Consider the following 22,700-nt stretch of genomic DNA (forward strand, 5'->3'; position numbering starts at 1 on the left):
ATAGAAGTCAAATTAAGAGCTTGCTAGACAGTGAACAAGAGACATGCCTGAAGATGGTCCTGGATTTCAGTAAAAGGTAGGATATGATAAAGAAGATCTGATACTCCAGAAAACGTAGTAACATCAAGGTATGCAGATGTCATATGAAATGCAAGGTCACACCTATATATGTCAATAATCAGCACTAGAAGAGAACAATTAATGAGGCAGATGTAAGAACTACAAAGGTGATAAATTATAAGTGTCAGAACAGTCTTAAAAGTTATTAGAATTTTAAAATTAAAGTTCACGTACTGTTATAACTGGGGATATGTGAATAGTCGAAAAATCAAATACTGAACTTTACAAAAATTCCTTTCTCTCTCTTTTTTTTTTAATGAGTGACCCAAACCAAGGAAATATTAGACTGTACGAAATAAAATACTTTTTGTATGAAAAAAATACTATAAAATACGATTTTTGACACATAAAAACACAAAGAAATGGCATTCCTATTGAAAAGGTAAGATTATAGTGGGGGGAAAAAATTAAACACATAATGACAATTTGCTGAGCTCTAATTTGTAGAAAACATGGGGGCTGGGGTTTATTGGCAGTGTCTCTTTTAAAATGGAAGTTTGTATACTTTATCCACAAGAAAATGTTACATGCTGACAGTTGGGAGCCCATGGAAGGAAAAAAGTAAAAACAGTCTACCCATTCAGATCTGGAAGCTCCCTTCAAATCTTCAATTTATATGATCCCACAAGCATCTCATATTTATTTAAAATCAAAAGATGGGTTTGAGCCTAAATGTAATTAAGAAAAATCTATTACAAATTATTAAAAATAAAAATGTGCAAATTAAAATTTCCAAACAGATTTTCACTATTCAAAAGTCACATATCTAAAACACAGCATCATTCAGGCTGCTATCAAGAAAATTAACTCCATCCAAGTCAGACCCAGCACAATCTTTAAAAAAAATGATTGTGATCTAGTAGTTTTTCATCAAGCATACAAAAAAGTGGTTTTATAATGTTACACTCGCCTCAAGGCTCATAAACAAATCTTTGTACTATTTTGGCTTATTTGGAAAACCAATAAGTCTCATGTTTTAGGCAACATTTGAAGGGAATTTTCATTTCTAAATAGCCACACTGAAATGGAAATGTTTTAGTTGGTTTTTTTTCTGTTGACAGTTGGCCTTTTTATTTTGAGAGCTTTGTGACATTTTACTTAAGCTACCCAAAAGGAAAAGATCTGGAGCATGAGATGAAGGAATTGGTTAAGCAGCATTTATATTCTGCTGTCAGCTGCGATGGAAAAAGGCTGGATGGACAACTTCATGAGGTTCACCTGGGCCCACGTCTCTGGCTTGTCCAGGTCCCTTTGGATGGCATCACATTCCTCTGGCATATCGACCGCACCACCCAGCTTGGTGTCATCAGCAAATCTGCTGAGGGTGCTCTCAATGCCACTGTCAATATTGTTAATGACAATATTAAACAACACCGGGCCCAGCACTGACCCCTGAGGGACACTACTTGTAACTGTTTTCTATCTGGACTTAGAGCCATTGCCCACTACTCTCTGGATGTGACCATCCAGCCAGTTTCTTATCCACTGAACAGTCCACCCATCAAACCCATATCTCTGCATCTTAGTGAGAAGGATGTGTGGGTGACTGTGTCAGAAGCATTGCAGAAGATGCAGAAAATGACTCTTTACTGCCTCACCTCCTTCTTTCCTAAAAGTTCCTGTAAGTGTCTTTTTCAAAATGCAACACATATGGATCAAAAGGGTCCTCCTTTTGGGGGGCAAATACACAGAGACTGGAAAGAATGACTACAAGATTCTCATTTAGCACTTCCCTCACATAGTTAACAGCATAGGAGACTGCAGAGTGAACCCCTAACCTAGACAGACCTCCCTTTCGTGCTGTGCTACCATGTAGAATTCACTGATAAGATTCCGTAATCATTATCTGAAATTGCAGTTACTTTCTAGATATTCTCTGCTTGACCTCAAACTACTGAGCTTCTTTCTCTGATTCCTCAAGCTTTCAATTTATTTCGCTTGTAGCACTATATGTATTTATAGTTTGACGATTAGGAACTGTTTCAAACTTTCCACTCTAGTATGTCTTGGCCGAATTTGTAAAATATTAAATTTCCCCTTATCTTTGAGCTAAATCACCTTCTCCATGTAAAAAATTAACCCCCAAATTAATTTTATCTCTTTTGTTGATGCTTTGTCTATGGTTGACTCAGCATTTACCAAATCCATTTTTTGACTTGCAAGCCGCTGAACAAAAAGTTCTTTCTGATTATATAGGATTTTTGAAGTGAAATAATATTTTCTGTTTACTTATTTGCATATAAATACTGAAGATGCTCTCACAGTCCTCCAGCTAATTCAGACATCTGTAGGGGCTTAAACTCTGGAATGAAGTGTGAATTTACTCAGTTTCATTCAAGAAGGTTCACAGGAATGCAATGGCAGCACATTCTAGTTAAAGCAAGGCTCAGGTTTTGGTCTATTTTGTGCAAATGATAAAGTTTAATTTTAGAAAGATTGCTTCCCCTATTACCATACACAACGGAAAAATAAAAGAGAGAAAAACTCTGAGAATATTTTAACTCTATTCAGATCCCAAGCCATCTCACCAGTGAGCTGACTGCTCATTCTTTCACTTGTTAGGTCACGTAACTATATGACGTTTAAAATAGTTGCTTAAAGATTAAAACATCTAAGAAGTTACAGTTCCTCTATTACAGTGAGTTCATTTAATATTGCTTGTGAAAAATGCTACAGCAGTTTAATGATAGGTCTTAATATATTCCAATTATCTTTTGTTCACTTCAATTTATGAACACTGGAGCTGAAATAATCAGCCCTTTTGCTCCTCAGACTTCCAAAATTATATTTCCATGATTATTGTACAAGTAATCTTTTTTGCATCCATCACATATACTAATTGCCATCATCTATTTTTATGATAAGGAATGGTATTAGCAGACAATTAAGGATAAGATCATTAGTTTCTCTGAACTGTTTTGGCACAAAAAAGTAGTTCACTGAATAAAATTTTCTTCTGAGTAAATGTATAAAGCAAAATGTTGAAAACAGATACACTTAATTCTGAAAAATGTACATCTACAAAAGGGATATGCTCTGTACACATTTGCCCAAATAATAACTGAAAAACCCCACCCTTGGGATTTGTACCATTTATTATAGATTAATAGATCTCATCCTGTCTACTTTTGTGGCCCAAGTGTCTGATAACGTCTCAACAGCACGGAGGAAGAGAATTTACTTTCAAGATGTGTGCACTGAAAATATGACAGTGTGCATGAAAATCAATGCTTTACATTCATTCCTTCTGTTGGAATAGTTCAACAGATAATGACAGTGCATACATATGCCAGATGTAAAACAAAGACGATGACAGCACAACAGGCTTTTTTCAAAATATATAAGATAAACATACAATTTCTACCATTTTACCATCTTCAGACTTCCAAAAAAAAGCATGGGCAAACTGCTTTAAGGGTTCTTTCCAGCAACAATCACTGGTTTGTGCCACAGACTCTTTTCATTGCTGATAGACTAAGAATTTCTGTGCATTGCACTATGACTAGCTGGCAAATCATGAAAAGCAATGAGAAACTGACTTTCTTTAAAGTCTACGCTTGCATTTTGAAAGTTTTGTCAGATAAAGAAAGAATTTTATTTCTATCATGAAGGAATGCTCAAAGGCATGAGGCAATCCTTCCTCTAAGAGTCAGCAGGAGAACTAGTCTTCACATACAAATGCTGGAATTAGGTTACCTACATTTTTAGAGTCATATAATGGGGTGACAACCTGATATATCTACAGCTGAAGCTGCCTTTACAAACAGGGATTTGCTATCTGGAAACATCACTGGGGCTCTCTAAATATTATTAGGGAGGTAATTAGTAGATTTTTACTAAAAATAATATATACTGTATTTTTTAATATATATATATATTTGTAGACAGTTGGCAGTTACAAAAGGATTACAGCCAAACCATTTTATAATGGTACTTAACTGCACAAAACTGTTTCTCCATCTCAACAAAGAAATAGTTTGACTGGAACATAAAGGAGAGGAAGACACCTCCCTAGTTCACCAAAACTTACTAATGATACTGAACGTACCACACTCATCTCCTCAGATTGATAAAGCTTTTCTTGTCCTCTTCTTTATACAGATCAAATATTCACCAATTATAAGAGAGTTTTTATTTTCACAGTCTTGGTTCCCCACTTTGTATAATGTTTATTCCTGTCTATCTTTTTCTTTTCCTATTTATATGAAAATTAATGAATCTAAATGTCTGTTCTGTTGGGATAGTACCTCTCTAATACTCGGTAGCTTATGAAGCAGTACCTTTTGTTCTCTCAAGGCACTCCTGTTGAAAATGTAGCAGAATTATTTAATGCTTTTTTATGCCTGAGGACTGCAGATTACTTCAAGGACACAATGTGCATTTATCTACTAAATTCAAGAAATATGGCAGTAATGGTAGTTAAGAGTCAATTTCCTGTTCAGCTACATTAATGTACACATTCCTTTTTAAACTGCATATGGCTTAAGGCTAATTTACTTGTTAGTTAAGAGTTCTATAGAATTTTTTTTTTTAATTATCTTTCACCAACAACCTCTTAAGGAAAAGTCATTTTTTTTTTGATGCAGACTAGATTAATCACAGGCACAAAGTGAGTAAATTCTGGAATAAATTGTAAAATCATCCTAAATTGCATGTTTTCACATTTAAAAGACTATCACTCACTTCAGTCAGAAATCAGATCTTTTTTAATAGAAATGGATATTTACACATGATCTGAGATTTAAACTAAAAATGAATGATGATGGCTCATAATTGTAGGACAGTTAAGATCATCTTCATGAAAACACTTCTATAGATACTGGAACTTGGAAGAAAAGAATAAACAACTGAGTTAATAAACTGCAGAGGTATTTTGATCTGAAAGAGATCTGTGTCACCTTGCAAAGAACATTACAGTCCTAAACATCGAAAGGGCTAATACATATGTATGCAATATTCAGATGTACAAATACTAGACTGCAGACTTTCTCAATCCCTACAGGTAGAGATGTTACAAAAAAAAAAAAAATTAAAAAAAAAAATAAAATTATTCCACATTCTTACTAATGTATTTTGAATGAGGAAAATAGATTTTCACTTAAGAAACCTTGGAGAGATCTTGACAAGGTTTCTGCTTTATGCCTGTATTAAGTGTTGTCCTCTTTTCCTGATACTCTCTTTCTCTGTCCCGTATGTCTTTTCTATTCCAGCTGGTGACTTTGTTACATACTTCCATACTTAGAGTAGTTCTATCACAGCCCGAACTTTTCTGTTCTTTGGACAAAGACAATCCTACATTCACTGAAAGAAATAACTAAGGGCCCACAAATTTACAGTTTCCTGGCACAGATTACAATATAAACCATTTTAACATCACATATTCACCACACATGAAATAAGACAAATTTTATTCATACACCTAAAGCAAATTTATACTACATGGTCAGTCATGATTTGTTTTAAAAACATAGATCCTGATGAATAAAACAGGTAAAAAGAACTGAATAAGCAGGAGAAGCCAGTTTGCAAAGAGTTAAGTAATGTATCACAATTCCTTTTAAAAGTCCAAAATTGTTCTTTTTTTCTAGTCTGTTAATCAAGAAAATAACTCTAATTCAACTTACATGTAATACAATACAGCAAATACTACATATAGCACCTGCTCTGAGCAGTAGAGGAAATTAGGAAGTAGTATTTTTAAATGTTTATGCTCCTAAAATGGCAAATTATTTGAATATTGCAGTTATCAATTCCTCAAGAAAACTCTAGGTGATATTACATGTCAATTTAAGTGCACAGATCAGTGGAGCTTTGGAACATTTGATGAGATAAGGAAGAAAATCTCTAATAAATGTTATTCTGATAACTAGCTCATTTTCAAGAAGACTCAAATTTAGTTTGTTTATGAGGAAGAGTGTTGCAAAGCAATATTGAAGTAGGTGGTGGGTTCTCAGAGCTTCAAGTTTTTAAAATTATATTTTCTTTGGAGACAACGTAGTAGTTAATTTGAAATTTAATTATAATTCAGCTAAAACTTACCTTATATGGGTAATTATGAGGGTTGTAGCTGGAATGAAAAAGTCATCCACTCTGTCAAACTGCTTTCCCACTGGCTGAGTATGGATAGTGTGATGAGCAACACTCCCACTGGCTTGCGTTATCACCTACATAAAGTAACATTGTTATACACTATAGAAATAGTCTTTCAAAATTTAATCTCTAGACAAATAAACTGAATACAGTATTGCCTCTGTATTCCATCTCTTGTAGTATTCTTCATTACTGAGAATTACCAAGAAAAACAACACAAATGAAACTGAATAAAGCTGATTTGTATTACAGATTTCATAAAACTGCTACATACCTGAGCACTTTATTTTCATATTTACTTTTTTCCTCCTTTTTTTCCCACCACTGAATCCATATTTATTCATTTACATTACTAAAGCTTCTAGCAGTTCCTAGTGCAAACTAAGGGGTTTTTAACACTAGATTCTAGAATGAGATTAAATTTCTTGAGCACTTTAGCCAGAGTGAAAAGATGTTATCAAATGATCCACAAGAAGCTACGGCCATGCATACTCCCAGTTCTTGCCAATCATGAGGTAATTCAACAACAGACACATTTCAGAAGAGCTATATAAGTTTACATTTCTAAGATTGTTATGAACTGTTTTGGTTTGAATCCCCAAATCTTGGACCTTCTCTGAGGTAAATGTTTACGGGTACATAAAAGATAATTTCACAAAATAGTCACTATGATTTTCACATACATGCATTTCAGAGCAGACTAAAAAAAGGAAAATAATCTCATCTGTACTGCAAGGAAAAGTGAGAGTAAAGATGAACAGTTGCTTTAAAACATGCTGATACTGACTCAATTATCAGTCATTTTCTGGGGAGAAGTGACAGTTAAACTCCCACAAATTGCCTTGCATACTCATAGTTGCTAAGTGTCTGTAGATGCCAAAAAGGTGTTTTCAAAAATGTTAATAAATTTTCTGCTTGAGCTCTGAATTTCTCTTATTCTTTATCCTATATACACATATTTTTTTAATACATAAGGATTTTAATAACTTCAAAAAGTAAAGGAAAGTAAGTAAAAATAAAAAGTAATTTTGAAATAATGACATAAAGTTGATCACCATATTCTCAGGGGGTTACTTTAAATAAGGAACAGAAAGTAATTACAAAGTACAAGTCCAGCTTCTTGAAATATTTCTATAGTGACTATCCCTAGGCTTGCCACTGCTCAGAGGCACAGGAAAAGTAAAGATTGTTAATATTTTACATCTAAAAAGAGCAGTAAGATGGAGCTTGTCACCCCCGGAGCATCAATACAATTTTAGTGAAATAGAATACAAGCCAGCTTATCATCCAATTTGGGAAAAAAGCATCAGAAACAGCACAAGTTTGCTTTTAAAAGACTGGCAGTTATAAAACACGCTGCTGCTTTCAGCTGTATTTCTTATCCTTCTGTCGGTCCAGAATTATCACTTTTGAGTAAGGGTGTCGAAAATAATCTCTATTTTAGCAAAATCAGTTGTCTGAATTGGTTTCCAGTTACCTGAAATAATTTCAATGCCCCGGTTGAGGTCATTATAATAGTGCATAAAGGAAAATATAAAAAAAATGTTACAATTACACAGAAGTTCATCTTGTCTAGATTTCCTTGCATATACTCATTCTGACCACCTCACCTGCAATGTTGGAGAATTCTTTTCCATGTTTCCCCAGCTCAGCACCCAAACTTGATCATGTGATTTATCATAGTGTAATTTCACTGGAACAGGATCTGTACTTACTGCCTGAAGATAATGAAAATAGAAATTCTTAGTTTCTGTCACATTTTCCAAAGAAAAATGATACATATGCTTGAATTAGAATGCTGACTGGACGTGCACTTCCTGATGTTTTCAGATTGCATTTAAAAATTACGTTCTTCATTGTTGAAACAGCCCTCTGATTAATTCAAGGCTACTGAATTGCTGAAAAAGTTATTAATTCTGTGCTCTAACAACTGGCATCAAAATTACATTATAGAGAAGTTATTAAGAAGCTGAAAAAAAAGTTTTTAAATAAAATTAAAAATTGCTTATCTTCCTTCCCTCTCACCATTCTCACTTCATATAGATCAGTTTGAAAACTACAACACTTACTGGAAAATGGCTAAAAAGGGAAGAGTATTCTCAACCCACATAATGAAATCAACGTAAGGTGTTACTACACATTCCTGAATAAAACACTCAAACCTTCATATGTCTGTTAAACTGGGAATATTCTGTTCAAGTTAGAAAGGTTGATTTCATGTTTTCCAATTATATTTGCTACTTCTGGTAGACCTGTGATCAGAATCAAAGTGTTTTCCCTGCAACCTTGAGCACTATCTCTTGAGACAACAAACCTTTTTAGACAGTTAAGCTCTACACTTCCTTTGTCATGAGGAGAATTGAAGATTTCAGAGGTACGAACTGGGAGGACATCATATTTGATTAAGAGACATTCTGCATGAGGTAAACAACTGTGGAGATTACTTTTCTATTTTCATCATTAAAGCAGAAAAAAATATTGGATATTGTTTTTAAGTCTCACCATTATGGAACTGTAAAGCACAGCTGGTTTATCAGTTTGTCAAGAAGAGTACCAGCTGGCTAATTAAGTGAACCTAATTTAAACTAATCATGTAGATCCTCAAGATAATGCACTAATGGCTGGCTCAGACTGGTGATGATACTTAAACTGTGCTCCTGAGGTGTTGTAAGCCACAGTTTCATCAAAGCAGAATTTGTTTTTCCTTTTGAAAGCAGACAATAAAGCCAGGTTGCTCACTGGTTCATTTACAACCAAAAAGATACCCCTTGAAAAAGGTCATTCATGTTTGATAACTTTTTTTTTTTTTTTTTTTTTTTTTTTTTGCTGCGGGCTAGAAAATAAGTTGTCTAATATAATACTTGGGCTGCTCTATAGCTAATCTGTTCAGGTGTGTCAAATTTCCATTTCAGCATAGTTACACAACAAAAAGCCCTTTCAGATACGCTTTTAGCTGTCTGTAAGTTTTTTGCACCTTTATAAAATTTTTGTTAGAATGATGCTCATGTTCAAAATATGAAGTATTCTCCACATTTGGTCCTACCAGAGTATGTATTTTTGAAAATTTGGTTTGAGAGAGCAGATATGTGGCTTTCTTTTGGCAGACTAGAAAAACTTAAAATGTAAATAAATATCCTCTATATTAATATGACATTTAGAGAAAAGGCAATCTAATAAGCAAAATGCTCTCATTTATGAACAGCTTAGTATCTAGTTACCAAAAATAAATTAATTTATTTTTTTTCTGTACTAGGCAGTACTGTAAACAATGAAAATAAACTGATCTGCCTGAGAAATTAAACTCCCTGTTTGTATGTGTTTGTGTCCATGCTTATACGAGCATTTAATATTTAGAAAAATTCCTGCTGCTTGCAAGAAACAAAACCAAAAATAAATTCTTATTATTAAAAGATAAGGAAGAGAGGGCTGTGTTTGTTAGAAGAAATACTCAACAAAGTTATTTCTTGACTTGTCACTAGATTCCAAAGTAGCCTTCTTTCAATTCTAAAAGCCATCTGTGAACCAAGAGGGGTTTTATTTTTTATAACTGTATACTATGCGTAAAACATTGCACAGATTTTGTGCTTTCATGATTTGTTTGTACTTTTTCCTTGTCTTTCTTTTTTTTTTTTTTTTTTTTTAGTTTTTATGTTTGTTTGTTTGGGTTTTTTTTTAATACTAACATGGTTAAGCAGGACACAGAGGAAGCCCCATAATACTTTTCCATGCATTTGCCTAATTGTATCCCAGTAAATTATTTTCAGGTCAGTAACAAATAGCAGAAATTCTGCTCAGGTGCCCAAAAGTGACAATAACACATTTTATTTAATTTATTTAACTGATTCATCTCTTACCCCTTATACATAATGTCTTACCAATAGTCTGTATTGAGTATAGAGACTAAAAGATAATTTATCATTTATATCTAAACATTTTAGAACCTTATCACTCTCTTCAACTACCTGAAGGGAAGTTGTAGTCAGGTGGGAGCTGGGCTCTTTTCCAGGCAACTAGCAACAAGACAAGAGGGCATGGCCTCAAGCTGCTCCAGGGGACATTTAGGTTGGATATTAGGAAGTACTTCCTCATGGAGAGGGTGATTAGACATTGGAATGGATTGCCCAGGGAAGTGGTGGAGGCACCGTCCCTGGAGGTGTTCAAGGAAAGGCTGGATGTGGCACTTATTGTCGGTCTAGCTGATGTGGTGGTGTTGGTCATAAACTGGACCTGATGGTCTTTTCCAGCCTTGGTAATTCTGTGTGATTCTGTGAAAACTGAGACTTTCACTCTTACTGCAAAGGGTTTCCACAGATGGAATAAATCTCATTCCATACTTCCTTCTATTCACTATCTGGATATTATTAAAGTAATTGAAAAGCAATGCTATTCTGTCACTAATAATTTCTTTGAAAGTGGAAGGATTTTTTTCCAGGTCTAGCATGAAGGCTTGTAGAGTATCTGGTTTTAGCTCAATATATTTGCTAAGGAGCACAGACTTAGTGCACAAAGATTTGTCTAACACCTAGTCATCCTGTATGTCTGTTTTTTCAGCTAATTACAGAATCTAGAAAATCTATGTGACAGAACAGCAACCTAGCTAACTCCATCCAAAAACTGGATAGTTGCTTTACATATTTCTAGGGGAGAGGATGTATTTCCAATTAGCAGCTAATTTATTGAATTTTATTTTTTAATTAGTACACATCATAGTGATAAGTGTCTCTAAACACTTGGTTAATGGTGAAGTATTTTGTAAAATGAAAACTTTGTAACAGAAGGAAAATTATTCCATAAATCCTGAATTGAAAAGAAACTTCAGCTTCTGTAATGCTTTTCAGTGAGCTCAAAAGGCATAATATGCTCTTGCCACTGAAGTCTAACTGCTAATAAATGCACTTAAATTTGTATTCGATCCACAAACTGTAGGAAAGCAAGATGATACATGAACATCAGCCAGAGACCCGGGAAACCACTGCTAGATATCACGGTTCTTCAAATCTGTGAATTGCAGTAAGATTTTTAATCCTTCTTCCTAAGAAATATATTGTATTGGCTGTAAAAATGTCTTCTTTTAAAAAAAACAAAAATTCTTTATATACTCAGTTCATCTCTACTTTGATATGCAAAGTTCAATTTAATTAAAAAAGTAATATAACAAAAAAAATTTATTAACTTTTTGAATACAACATTTTATCAGGAATTTTAGGGAAGCTATGTCTGTTGAGCCAGCTGACGCAGAATTCAGAAGACAGAAAATGCAGATGTTTCAAGAATACAAATATATTAAAATTATTTATCAAGGTAATGTAATTTTAAAATTGAAACATAGTTAGGATTGGAAGGGACCTTTAAAGGTCTTCTAGACCAACACCCCTGCAGTTAGCAGGGACATCTTCCACTACACATCAGGTTTCTCAGAGCGCCATCTAACCTGGCCTTGAACATTTCCAGAGATGTAGGGCATCTACCACCTCTGTGGGCAACATGTTTCAGAGTTTCACCACCATTATTATAAAAAATTTGTTCTTAACAACTAGTCTAAATCTACCCTCTCTTATTTGAAAGCCATCACTACAGATCTTACCAAAAAATCCATCCCCATCTTTCTTATAAGCCCCTTTTAAGTACTGCAAGGCTGCAATACAGTTTCCCTAGATCCTAGTAAAATATATGAACTACACATTAAAGACTTTACCAGTGAAAAAGGCATGAAGAGAAGTTCTGTTTAAATATTTTATTAACAGTTTAGATTAGTTTTCTAATTAAAATCCCTATGTTTTATGTAGCTAAAGAACATCTGTTTCCTAAGAATGTGCTACTACAAGTCATGCTGTAGATGTTAGGCATGTTTCTATGACTGAAATTTGAATTAGAACACCCTGTGTGGTGTCAAAAGCTCTTTAACAATTTCACATACAAGTGCCCTTTCTTCTGAGAATGAGAGCAGGGTTGTTAACAAGCTATTAACTAGCTTCAGAGCTCTTTGCCCAGGGAAAAAAAATATTTCAGGAAAAGAAGCTTTTAAAGTAAATGTCAAGATTTTGTATGATCTGTAAGTACATTAATTTTTTATGTCCAAATTAGATATTAACTGAAAAATAATAAATAATAAATACCTGTACAACTTTCTGAGACTGTACATCAACAATAAGAACTCTGTCAAGTGTGGGCTGAGTTACATAAATGAACTTGTCTTTTACATTAACAGCAGTTGCCCATACACACCGCTGAACTGGATCTCCATCTGCTTTAGGACAAACTTCATCCTATAATTCAACAGAAGCCAGGAAAATATAAGAACAAAAACAGTCAATAACACAACAGAAAGAAAAATGACACTCTTTTTCTTCTTTTTAAAAGAAAATAAAATAAATAAATATAAAATATAAACTCAGAAAATTTAGAGAAGAAAAAAGGACAGGCAACATCAGGATCCAGACTAATCCAAACTGTGTGTTGTATGCATTACACAACACACAAACACTTCAGCATAAACCATACACCAACTTTTCTGGAAGTTTTCTATGTATTCAGGCAGTTAGCACTGTTGTCTTGAGAAAGAAACTCATTTGGAACAATATGTGTGGAAATAAAGTGAACATGAGCCAGGAGACCTCAGACATGCATCTGAGAACACAGCAGTAGGGCAGTTAAATCCTAAACTGGAAAGATGATAATGTATAAATAGAGAGGAAGAGAAGATGTGGTGCAAGTTGTCACATGGCATAGGGGCAAAGCAGTGTTTCTGGTCACATGGAACACTGGTATGTTGTTTCAAAGGTCAAGAACTTTGGCCTCTTCTGCTGTAACACATTCTCATGGCCCATCAAAACAAATAAAATCAAATGTCTTTCTACTGTCTTTCATTTCCTCTCTTCCTCTCTATCCCTGAAAAAGGATAAATCTGAAATAAAAGCAAAACTCCTATTGCCTTGAGTGAATTCATGTTTCATATGAATATTTCATAATAAATATATTTATAACTATGCACTCTTACTCAAAACATCGTTTACATGCTCACTATTTCTCTTTTCATATAAATACATTCCCATATCATATATCTATTTATATTTTTATATATTTGTAATTATTAGCTCCCAGTGATAGCTTGCTTTTATGAAAATGTAAAGTTACTTGCTCAAATATGCTACCATATTTGAAAATTCCCCTTATGAAATAGCATTTTTCCTATAATTTATTTAAAAATGAGGACCTGAAAGAATATTCTGCGTCAAGACAAACTGCATATACCAAGTTTTATTGTTTTCCTGACTTATTTGTCTTTACTTCAAACAGAATGAAATTCTAATTGGTTCCCATGTTAGACACACACTAGAATGCTTTGCTGTATTGACACTTAGTTGTATAAGAAGCAATTAAATATTTAGATAAGGGTTCTCAAGAATACAGTTGTTGAGAAATTGTATTTACCTTTACCAAAATTAGCATACCTGAATATATACATATGTAACTACTGTGACATTCATTCACAATACAATGCAACACCATATAGAAAAATCTGATTTCAGTCTTTCACAGGAGCTCAGCATTGGCAATTTATTTTGGCGGCAGTCCAACAGGAAACCTGGGGAGGGACACTGCAGTACCATGTGTAATATCCAGACATTTTCTGTAACACTTCCAGTACCTAAACTGCACTGCAGAATTTAGAAAAGATCTTGTACTTTAGCAAAAATGAGTCTATGAAATGAGTCTACTGGGGCTTTACTTACCACTCGGACAGCTAATTCAGAAAAGTGTAATGTTACTAGATGAGTGATGGAGATTTTATTAGTGATAGCGGCCGTCAGTGAGAAAGGCTATGTAAAGCCACCTCAAAGCATGCAGTATACCAACATGTCTATTTAGTAGAGTTACATGAACAGAGTCAAAGAGAATGATGAGTAATTTAGGACTTGAACTCTTACCACTAAACAATCACATGCTGATCTTGATAAAAAACTGAGCCTGGGACAGAACTTGGCTATTTTATTAATTTTACTTTGAGAAAACAAAGAGGCTTTTTTTCCAAAGAGGCTTGAAGAAGAGACTATATTCTTCAAAGAAGAATAAAGCTTTATGTCTAAAGCTTCATAGAATTTTTTTTAAAGAATACATTACTGTTGTTATAGTAGTAACAAGCTATGCAGGGAATTCTTTCAAACTTGTGTGTCATTTTTTTTCTAGGAGGAAAGTAATTTAAAAGGGTTTTCTGAAAACTTCAAAATTTTTTACTGAGTAAAAAAACTGGTATAAAATTATGTTGTATGCTTGTTTAGGATTTTTTGGTTTGTTTTTATTTAAAGCAGAGTGAACAACAATGCCTCTATGAGTGGAGAATCATAGAATCCTTAAGGTTGGAAGGGATATTAAGTATCATCTAGTTCCAACCCCCCTGCCATGAGCATCATTAAGGCTAAAATCATTAAGGATAAAATCATTCAAGATGCATTTTCCAAATAATTCTGATATCTCTTCCTGGCATAAGAATTTCTTAACCATCACATGTGATGGAAGGTGTTTCCACAGTGTTCAGTTGAATTTCATGGGCAAAATGACATGTATAAAGCTGAATTTCTGAATATATACTTATCACACCTACCCACAAACCAAAGATCACAGAATCACAGAATCCTAGGGCTTGGAAGTGACCTTGAAAGATCATCTAGTCCAACCCCCCTGCCAGAGCAGGATCACCTAGAGCACATCACACAGGAACACGTCCAGGCGAGTTTTGAACGTCTCTAGCGAAGGAGACTCCACAACCTCTCTGGGCAGCCTGTTCCAGTGCTCTGTCACTCTCACAGTAAAGGAGTTCTTCCTGATATTCACATGGAACCTCCTATGCTGCAGTTTGCATCCATTTCCCCTTGTCCTATCACTGGACATCACTGAAAAAAGCCTGGCTCCATCTTTCTGACACTCACCCTTTACATATTTGTAAACACTGATGAGGTTGCCCCTCAGTCTCCTCTTCTCCAAGCTAAAGAGACCCAGGTCCTTCAGCCTTCCCCCATAAGGGAGATGTTCCACTCCCTTCATCATCTTTGTAGCTCTGTGCTGGACTCTTTTGAGCAGTTCCCTATCCTTCTTGAACTGAGGGGCCCAGAACTGATATCTGAAGATGGACAAGTACACCTACTTTAAAACGGAAGTCATAGAGCAGCATGCTTTTCTGGTGTCTCTTTCCGCCCCTACCCCCCCACCCCACCTTCTGTGGGGGGAAGAATATAATTATTATGTTATTTTAGGTTTTAAAGCTACCAAAAGGAAATTAGTTTGTCTTATCCATCCTGATTATAACCACATTTCAATAAAAATACACTTAAAATCTAGGCTGCACTTTAAACCAATAAAATTGTTACAGACTTCTTAAATAATCAGCTTTTGAACTAAACAGCCATAAAAAAGCTCTTTGGCTTATTTTTGGCTGTGTCAACCTAATTTCACTTAAGCAGCACAAATCAAGGTATGATTAGCTGTTCAAAGCATAATTATTCACACTAAAATAAATCTTGCTGCAGAGTATAGCAGCCTTTGACATCAATAATAACTGAAGAGGCAAATTCCACTGAGACAGTTCTTCTGTTATTTAAGTGTGCTTTACGTATTAGGGAAAAAAGTTGAAGTGTACAGCTCATGGATTATTATATATTTCAAGGTCACTCATTCAAGCCCAAATAATGAGAAAAAGTTATTATTTTTGAAAGGTGATAGATCATATGGAACAAGTCTTAATGTAGTGACTAGTACCAAGAGTTCCTGTGAGAACATGCATCATCTCAGCCAGCAATTTGATTAGCAGTAAAGGAAAAACAAAGAATAAATGGAAGTGGAGAATACTCTACTGGTTTTTATGTATTCTGCAAATGGAAACTACTACATATATGCACAGAGTTTGGTGAAATCAGCTATAAATCTGTTAATAATAAAGTTATTGAAACTACTTATATGAATTGTAAGTTGGAGTCAAAGGCATCAATCATCTCTACTAACTTCAGAGGAGCTGTAAGAGTGTGTACCAGGACAGGGATTTGCCTCATAATAGCTGACAGTATAATATAGACAAACATCCAGTGGAGAAAAATAAACCATTAAAAATAATAACATTAGGTTGTATATTAAATAGAAAGAGAACAAATCCTTGATTTAGTGAGATACAATCAAGGTGGAGAGGAGAAAAAAGCAACAACAAATAAGCCAGAAGAGTAGAGAGCTGTTAATGGAAAGGAGTGGGAAAAAAGAAAAGCAGCCAAAGAAAATGAAAGGTTTGAAAAGTATAAAAGGAATATTCAGTCTAAAAGAAATATGGAAAGTTTGAATTTGAGTAAGGAAAATACAAGAAATTTTGAGTCCACCATTATAAGCTACTTATTAATTAAGAAGACATGGCTGAATTTATCAAGCAGAAAACACTAAACTAACAATATAAATTCTTATTTAAAGAACACTATAATTGACAACACACTATAAATTAATTTCAAAAAAATAACTTGCCTGAAAACCGAGGAGTTTTTCACTAGGCTTAATATGTCTCTGAAATTCACATTCCACCGGTTGTATTACTTTGATGCCATCTTCATAAAAAACATAAAACATGTTCCCAATTCCCAGACCTTAGGAACAAAACCACATTGAAATGTATAAAATATAAGAATGACAAAAAAGGAAATCCTGTCTTGAATGAAAAACCTCATGATATTTTTGGTATGAGATCAATTTGTTAATGTGTATAGAGCTAATACAGCTAATCCTATGGGATCTTTTTTTATAAAACTAAAATCAAACTGTTACGTTATTCAGAATTAATTTCCCAGTTTTCTCCATTAGCAAGATGGTGTCTTTATGAATACAGATCTAGAAATATGTATTTTGGCAGCTGCAATAATGAATGTGAACTTGTGAAATCACCTACATTGAAATCAAAGTAATATAAATTCTCCATATACTCTTTTCTTTTTCTTAAGGGTGGAAGAATTAAAGTAATTTTTGTATAACATTGAAAGAGAAGTTCTGAATCTCTGTGATAAACTCTTATTTGACATTTCTTTCAGTCAGAAAACATTCTCTATTGTATTTTATTGGAAAGCCATTGTTGGGCAGATATTCATTTTGAAGTGTGAAGGGCCACAAATGTTCATGGAACTATTCAATCCTTCTTTTGTAATGTGGCTGAATGAGAGGCATGACACAATGTTTTGTGAAGAAGGTGGGAACAAGATCTGTAGAATGAAGTCTCATAATATCTGTGGTCATGCTCATGACCACAAAAAAGGACATTCTCCTTAGTTTACCGTGTGACAACAGTTGTTGCTTTGCTATGTGCATGCTGTGATAGATGATCAGTTCCTGTTTGTAAAATTCTAGGAAGAACATCATAGTTCTCATAAAATTACAATTATAACCACTTCCAACAGCCAAACTGTGGGCTACAATGATAAAGATATATACCTATCCTGGGTACAGGGCCCAAGCTTCCACTTTACATAACAATGTTTGGTATAAGAACATGAAAATAAAAACCCAGGAAAAAAAATTCAGTCTGAAATTCTGCTCATCCTAAATTCTGAAGGAAAACCTATGTTGATAGAGAACACTTCGTAATATAAAATATGATAATGATAACATTAAAGGAGGCAGAGAAGTGTGTGTTTGTGTATAGACGTATGTATGCACAAACAAACATTAAAGTTCACAGTTGCTTTTAGGAATTGCATGGGTAATAGTCATTTAAGAGACAGTAACATGGATAAGGTTGCCAGGTCATGCCTAGAGCAAGTTATCTTTGAGAAATCTTCAGAAGCATCTCCCACTTCTGGTCAAGTTTTCCTAAAAAGAAAGGACAGTCTCCAAGCAGAGTTCTCCTCGTTTTAATCTATCAATAGGTTACAAAAAAGTGGGAGAGGAATTTGTGTATGCTGCATTTGGTGTAGGATAGAAGCAGGGTCAGATTCAAGGATAACTTAGCAATCAGGTCTACTGAGCAAAGGGTGCACCAAGGTCAATATGCCCAGTCTGGCCAATGGGATACTTCTGTATGCCTTTGCAGGTAAATCATACAGCCTGTGTAATATAATTTGTCAAGGTCTTCCTTTAAAAAACGCCTTACATTGCATTGTAGAAGAACAGCTGGAATTCACAGATAAGCTTGACTGAGGTTAGGCTGCCCCTACCAGTGATCACAGTGTAGAGATCTATAGCTGAGCAACTGGCTTATCTTGTATCTTGGTGATAAATAAATACGTGGAGCTGGCTGGGGACAAAACAAGGAAACAAGGTTTTCCCTTCTCCGTGGTCTCATTGACTAAAGTACATCATAGTTATTAGCAGGATAAGTAATACCAGAATGTGAGGAAGTAAATCAGCTAATAGCCCCAAGTGATACAGTGATTCAATAAACAGACTTCTAAAACTTCCTCCTCAGTCGCCAATACTCTTGGGCAGGCTTCCCAACTTACAGATAATATTCATGCATATAACCCACCTCAAATCTTTAAGGCTTTATTTTCAATGTCTGGTTACTACTGTTCACGAAACTGTTCTTCAAAATTAGTGGATACACAGTAAGAAATGTCTTTTTTCCACTTTAAAACTGAGTTAGGGAAATCAGTTCATGTAAGGAACCTTTAACGTTTCCCCTTCCAAGTTATTCTGACCTTTGAGCATGTGTCTACAAATATACAAATATCTAATCTGTGCTAATATCTAATCACTTAGCAAGCTGCTTCTTCACAACTACAGAAGCTATTCCTCTAAAGGCACCTGACCTAAATTTGCATCCCTCCCCTCACCAAACAAAAAAAAAGCCAGCACATTTATAATGCAGTGCCAGAAGCAACAATAATAAATGCAAACATATTTGCTTCATTTAGACTGAATCTATATTTAAAACTGGCTAAAAGTGACTGGAAAAAAATGTGGTGGTTTGGGGTTATTTGGGGTTATTTTGCATATAGATTAATATGTGGATATATTCAGACATGTGTATATAGTGTATTATTATTGCAATATAAATTAATGTACCTGCAAAATCCTTTTCAGATTTTCTGACATATACTCTTTTTACACACAAGCAAGCAGCTGTGATAAGGCCTTTGTGTACCCATATACAAACATGCACTGCAGGCATTAAAGCCTACCTATGGTTTCACAATCTTAATTGTCCTACTAGTCGCTCATCCTACCCTTCCCATCAGTTAATGCTTAAGTAACAGAAAATGACAGAGTATGCATGACCCAGAGTAGTTAGTGGTGATGCTTTTGGCATCTTCAGGGCATTGCTCTCTTGTAACTGAATTCTGACATTGAAACCAGTAACAATATTTGTTGGAAACACAAGGATTGGCCAATAAGGAATACAGGAGAGATCAAGAAAATCTGCTGTAGAAGAGAATGCTGTCACTTCACATTCTCAATCTCTACTATATCTTTCTTCTAAAGAACCAAGTGGGTGTCAATTATGCTTTCCAGATAAACCACAAGTGACACCTTCCCAATAAACAGTGAGAAATACCATGTATTTGAAAACCTTGGTGTTGGAATATTCCTGTGCATCGGTTTCTTAACAGTGGAATTGTATGAAATGCTGAACATGTCATTTGTACTCTGTGAGGCCACTAGAGCAGGAGGATCACAGCTGAGCTTCACTATCATCAAGGAACCGCTTGTTCATACCAGCTAAGTAACTGGTAAAATAGGAATATTAAAAATAAAACTAGTTAGCATTTGTAAACACACTGGGAAATGTCAAAGGCTAATATATAATTAGGCAAGTGCAATATAAAATTTTTGAATCTTTACATAAATTTAAAATAAATCTTTGAGAAACATTCAGAAATACCGTTTGCAGAATGAATTAATAGCAAAGCCTGATTCACTTACAGTATTATATATCTTGCAATGGAAGTAATTGAAACATTTGTTATTCCTGAAATACATTAATTCCTAAATTGCAACTTCAAATTAAGAACAGGAAACTTAGAGGAACAAAATGAGAACACATGACAGTACTTCAATTATTATGTTTTTCTGCAATATGCTTTATGAGATTATCTCATATGTATGAAAATTAATGCCTATCTTTGTCAGTAAAATAAAATTTCCATGTTTTCTATGCTAATAACACCTCAACTGTCTGTATTTATATTTATTCTTCAGTTGGTCACAAACAACAAACTCCCAATTCCTCTCCACAATCTTTTCTACGATGAAAATGCTTTGTGCCATTAAACAAAACCAGATACCTCAATTTTAATTAAACTGTTTAAGATTATAATCTTGTCAAATAAGAATGATTGCTACAAGATCAATCACAACAGCATATAGGCTGATAGTTTGGAAACTTTAGCATGCCAGCAAACAAGCAAAAGTAAAAGGTCTACCTTCTTAAAATGTTCTTGTTGTATCCCTTTGAGTAATTGTCTAAAATTTTAGAACAGCTTATTGCCTTCTGTCTCCTCAAAAGGAAAAGTAGTTCACAAAAGTATGAGCACTTAAAGGATTATTTTCCACTATGTTTTTTTCTTTAAATCAAATCCCTCAAATGTTGCAAGGGGGAAGACAACTACTGTAACTGTAGAGTATGAAGAAAACACAGAACTAACACACAAAAGGATCAATAGAGGAACATTTTGTTGTAATATGGGAAATATGAAAGAAGCTATCTGGATTAGTACCTTGCTCTCGCCACAATATGTTTGCAACTGCAGCATGTAAGAGAGAGAAAAAACAGAAAACACAAGTGAACAAGAAAACAACAATAAAATTATCTATCAATTCTGAAATAATTATGATGCTTTAACTTCTGATGCGCTAAAATACTTCTACACATAAATCAATGGAAACAGTGAATAACAATAAGATTAAATAAATTTCTCTGTCATGTGAGAAAATTGTGATTAGCCATCATAGTTATTTGGATTAGGGTAAATCCCATCTCCCCAGTTACACTCCTCCCCAAGTAAACTGCATTAGCCTTTATCAATAGTGTGTTTCATAATCCATTACAAAAAGCATGTGGACTTTGCATACACATAAATTACACAGACTAATAACAGGTGATGTAATTTTCATAATTTCCCTTAAGCACTGGACTTTGAAGAGATTTATTTCAGAACATAGTTAGGAGAGAAATATGCAAAACCAAAACACATACCAGATATTCTGAACTGCTGTAACACAGCCGTGCCACCAAAGTTGTCATGCTGTTTAATGTCTGCTGTTCACTTTGGAAGACCAAGATGGGAATATATGATGGCATGGAAACCAACTCTCACAAATTTTCCCAGAACAGCTACCTTATATGACCTTAGACACAGCGTTTAAAATGTGTCATTCAGTTATCTCTTGATAAAATGAGGGTGGTGATTACTTTTTACCTTCAGTGCTTTGCAGTGTACAAACGAGAGACTGCCATTTGAGTAGAAAGTAGTATTAATACTGTTAAAGTGATACTAAATCCTAGAGTAAAAAAATTCCTCTTTCCCAACACAAAACTACTGGTGCAGCTTTCAAACATGCTCTGCCTCTGTTTTATTATCTTTAAACCAACTGAATCCTCTGGACTACTATGTGTGCATTATTTTCAAATATCATCCCTGCCTTTCATTTAATATTTGAACCACTAGGATCTAATAAACTGCCAAAGACCAAGATTAATGGAGTGTTCCATCTTTTCATTTATTTAGGCTGGGTAGAAAACCTTTACTTCAGGATGCAGAATTTCTGTTGAACTACTGCTAATGTCAAAATTATTTCTCAATCATCCACCTGTATACTTGCTTTTCTGATTTTAGGTTGTTTCTTTCAGAAGAGACTAGCTTTGAATCAAGTCTTAACTGCATTGGCTGAGTATGTGTCCTCCAGACAGCCAGATGCTCTGAATGAAACTTCTTGGTGAATAAATTGCTAACACCAGTATAACTCTCAGATTTGGTTTATTATATATTTCAGTGGCAGAATTATTAAGTGTGTGTGTACTGATCACAGTATTTAACATCTCTTCTAAATAACATGCGGCTATTACATTTAAACTATTTGATTATTCTTCTAAACTAGACCTCTGATTATAAATCGTAATCATGAGATGGAATATTAGTTTATTGTTTTATTGACAGCTCTTATTTTTTAAATAGCGACCTATTCAGTAGATCATCAGTAATGCAACTACAGAAAGAACAGACCAAAAGGTTTAAGAGATCTTGAATTATTTTAGTTTAGACAAGAAGAAAAAGGTGTAGATTTGTATAAAAAGAACATTTAAGAGAGAACTACATCCTTATGACTTTAAAGCTGCAGAATGAAAACAGCTGAAGTTTCCCCATGGCCTGATTTGATCCCCAATGTTATTCCACAACCAAAAGGAGAAGAAATGGGGACAGTATAGTACTGTCCTTCCCATCAACTAAATATGGCACTTTGTGAGCATAAGCAGTTAAGTCTTTCTGTATAAAAGCTGACAACTTCAAAGAGGGAATGCTACAGTGCTTATG

At 34.4% G+C, this 22,700-nt stretch overlaps 1 protein-coding gene across 3 annotated transcripts in view; it reads right to left on the reverse strand.

The window, feature by feature from the left end:
• Nucleotides 1-22,700, reverse strand: part of FSTL5 (follistatin-like 5) — a 235,197-nt gene that overhangs the window by 15,865 nt on the left and 196,632 nt on the right. For 2 of the 3 annotated variants that reach the window (XM_009995922.1, XM_009995921.1), the window contains exons 10-14: nt 20,886-20,912; nt 16,708-16,826; nt 12,327-12,476; nt 7,821-7,928; nt 6,160-6,284 (exon numbers count right to left, since the gene is read on the reverse strand). In XM_009995922.1, the coding sequence (XP_009994224.1) occupies nt 6,160-6,284; nt 7,821-7,928; nt 12,327-12,476; nt 16,708-16,826; nt 20,886-20,912 (529 nt within the window). The remainder of the gene's footprint in view (nt 1-6,159; nt 6,285-7,820; nt 7,929-12,326; nt 12,477-16,707; nt 16,827-20,885; nt 20,913-22,700) is intronic. The other variant, XM_009995923.1, reaches the window with a different exon arrangement.

The sequence above is a fragment of the Chaetura pelagica genome, unplaced genomic scaffold, assembly GCF_000747805.2.
Source record: "Chaetura pelagica isolate M959 unplaced genomic scaffold, ChaPel_1.0 scaffold142, whole genome shotgun sequence".
Lineage (NCBI taxonomy): Eukaryota > Metazoa > Chordata > Aves > Apodiformes > Apodidae > Chaetura > Chaetura pelagica.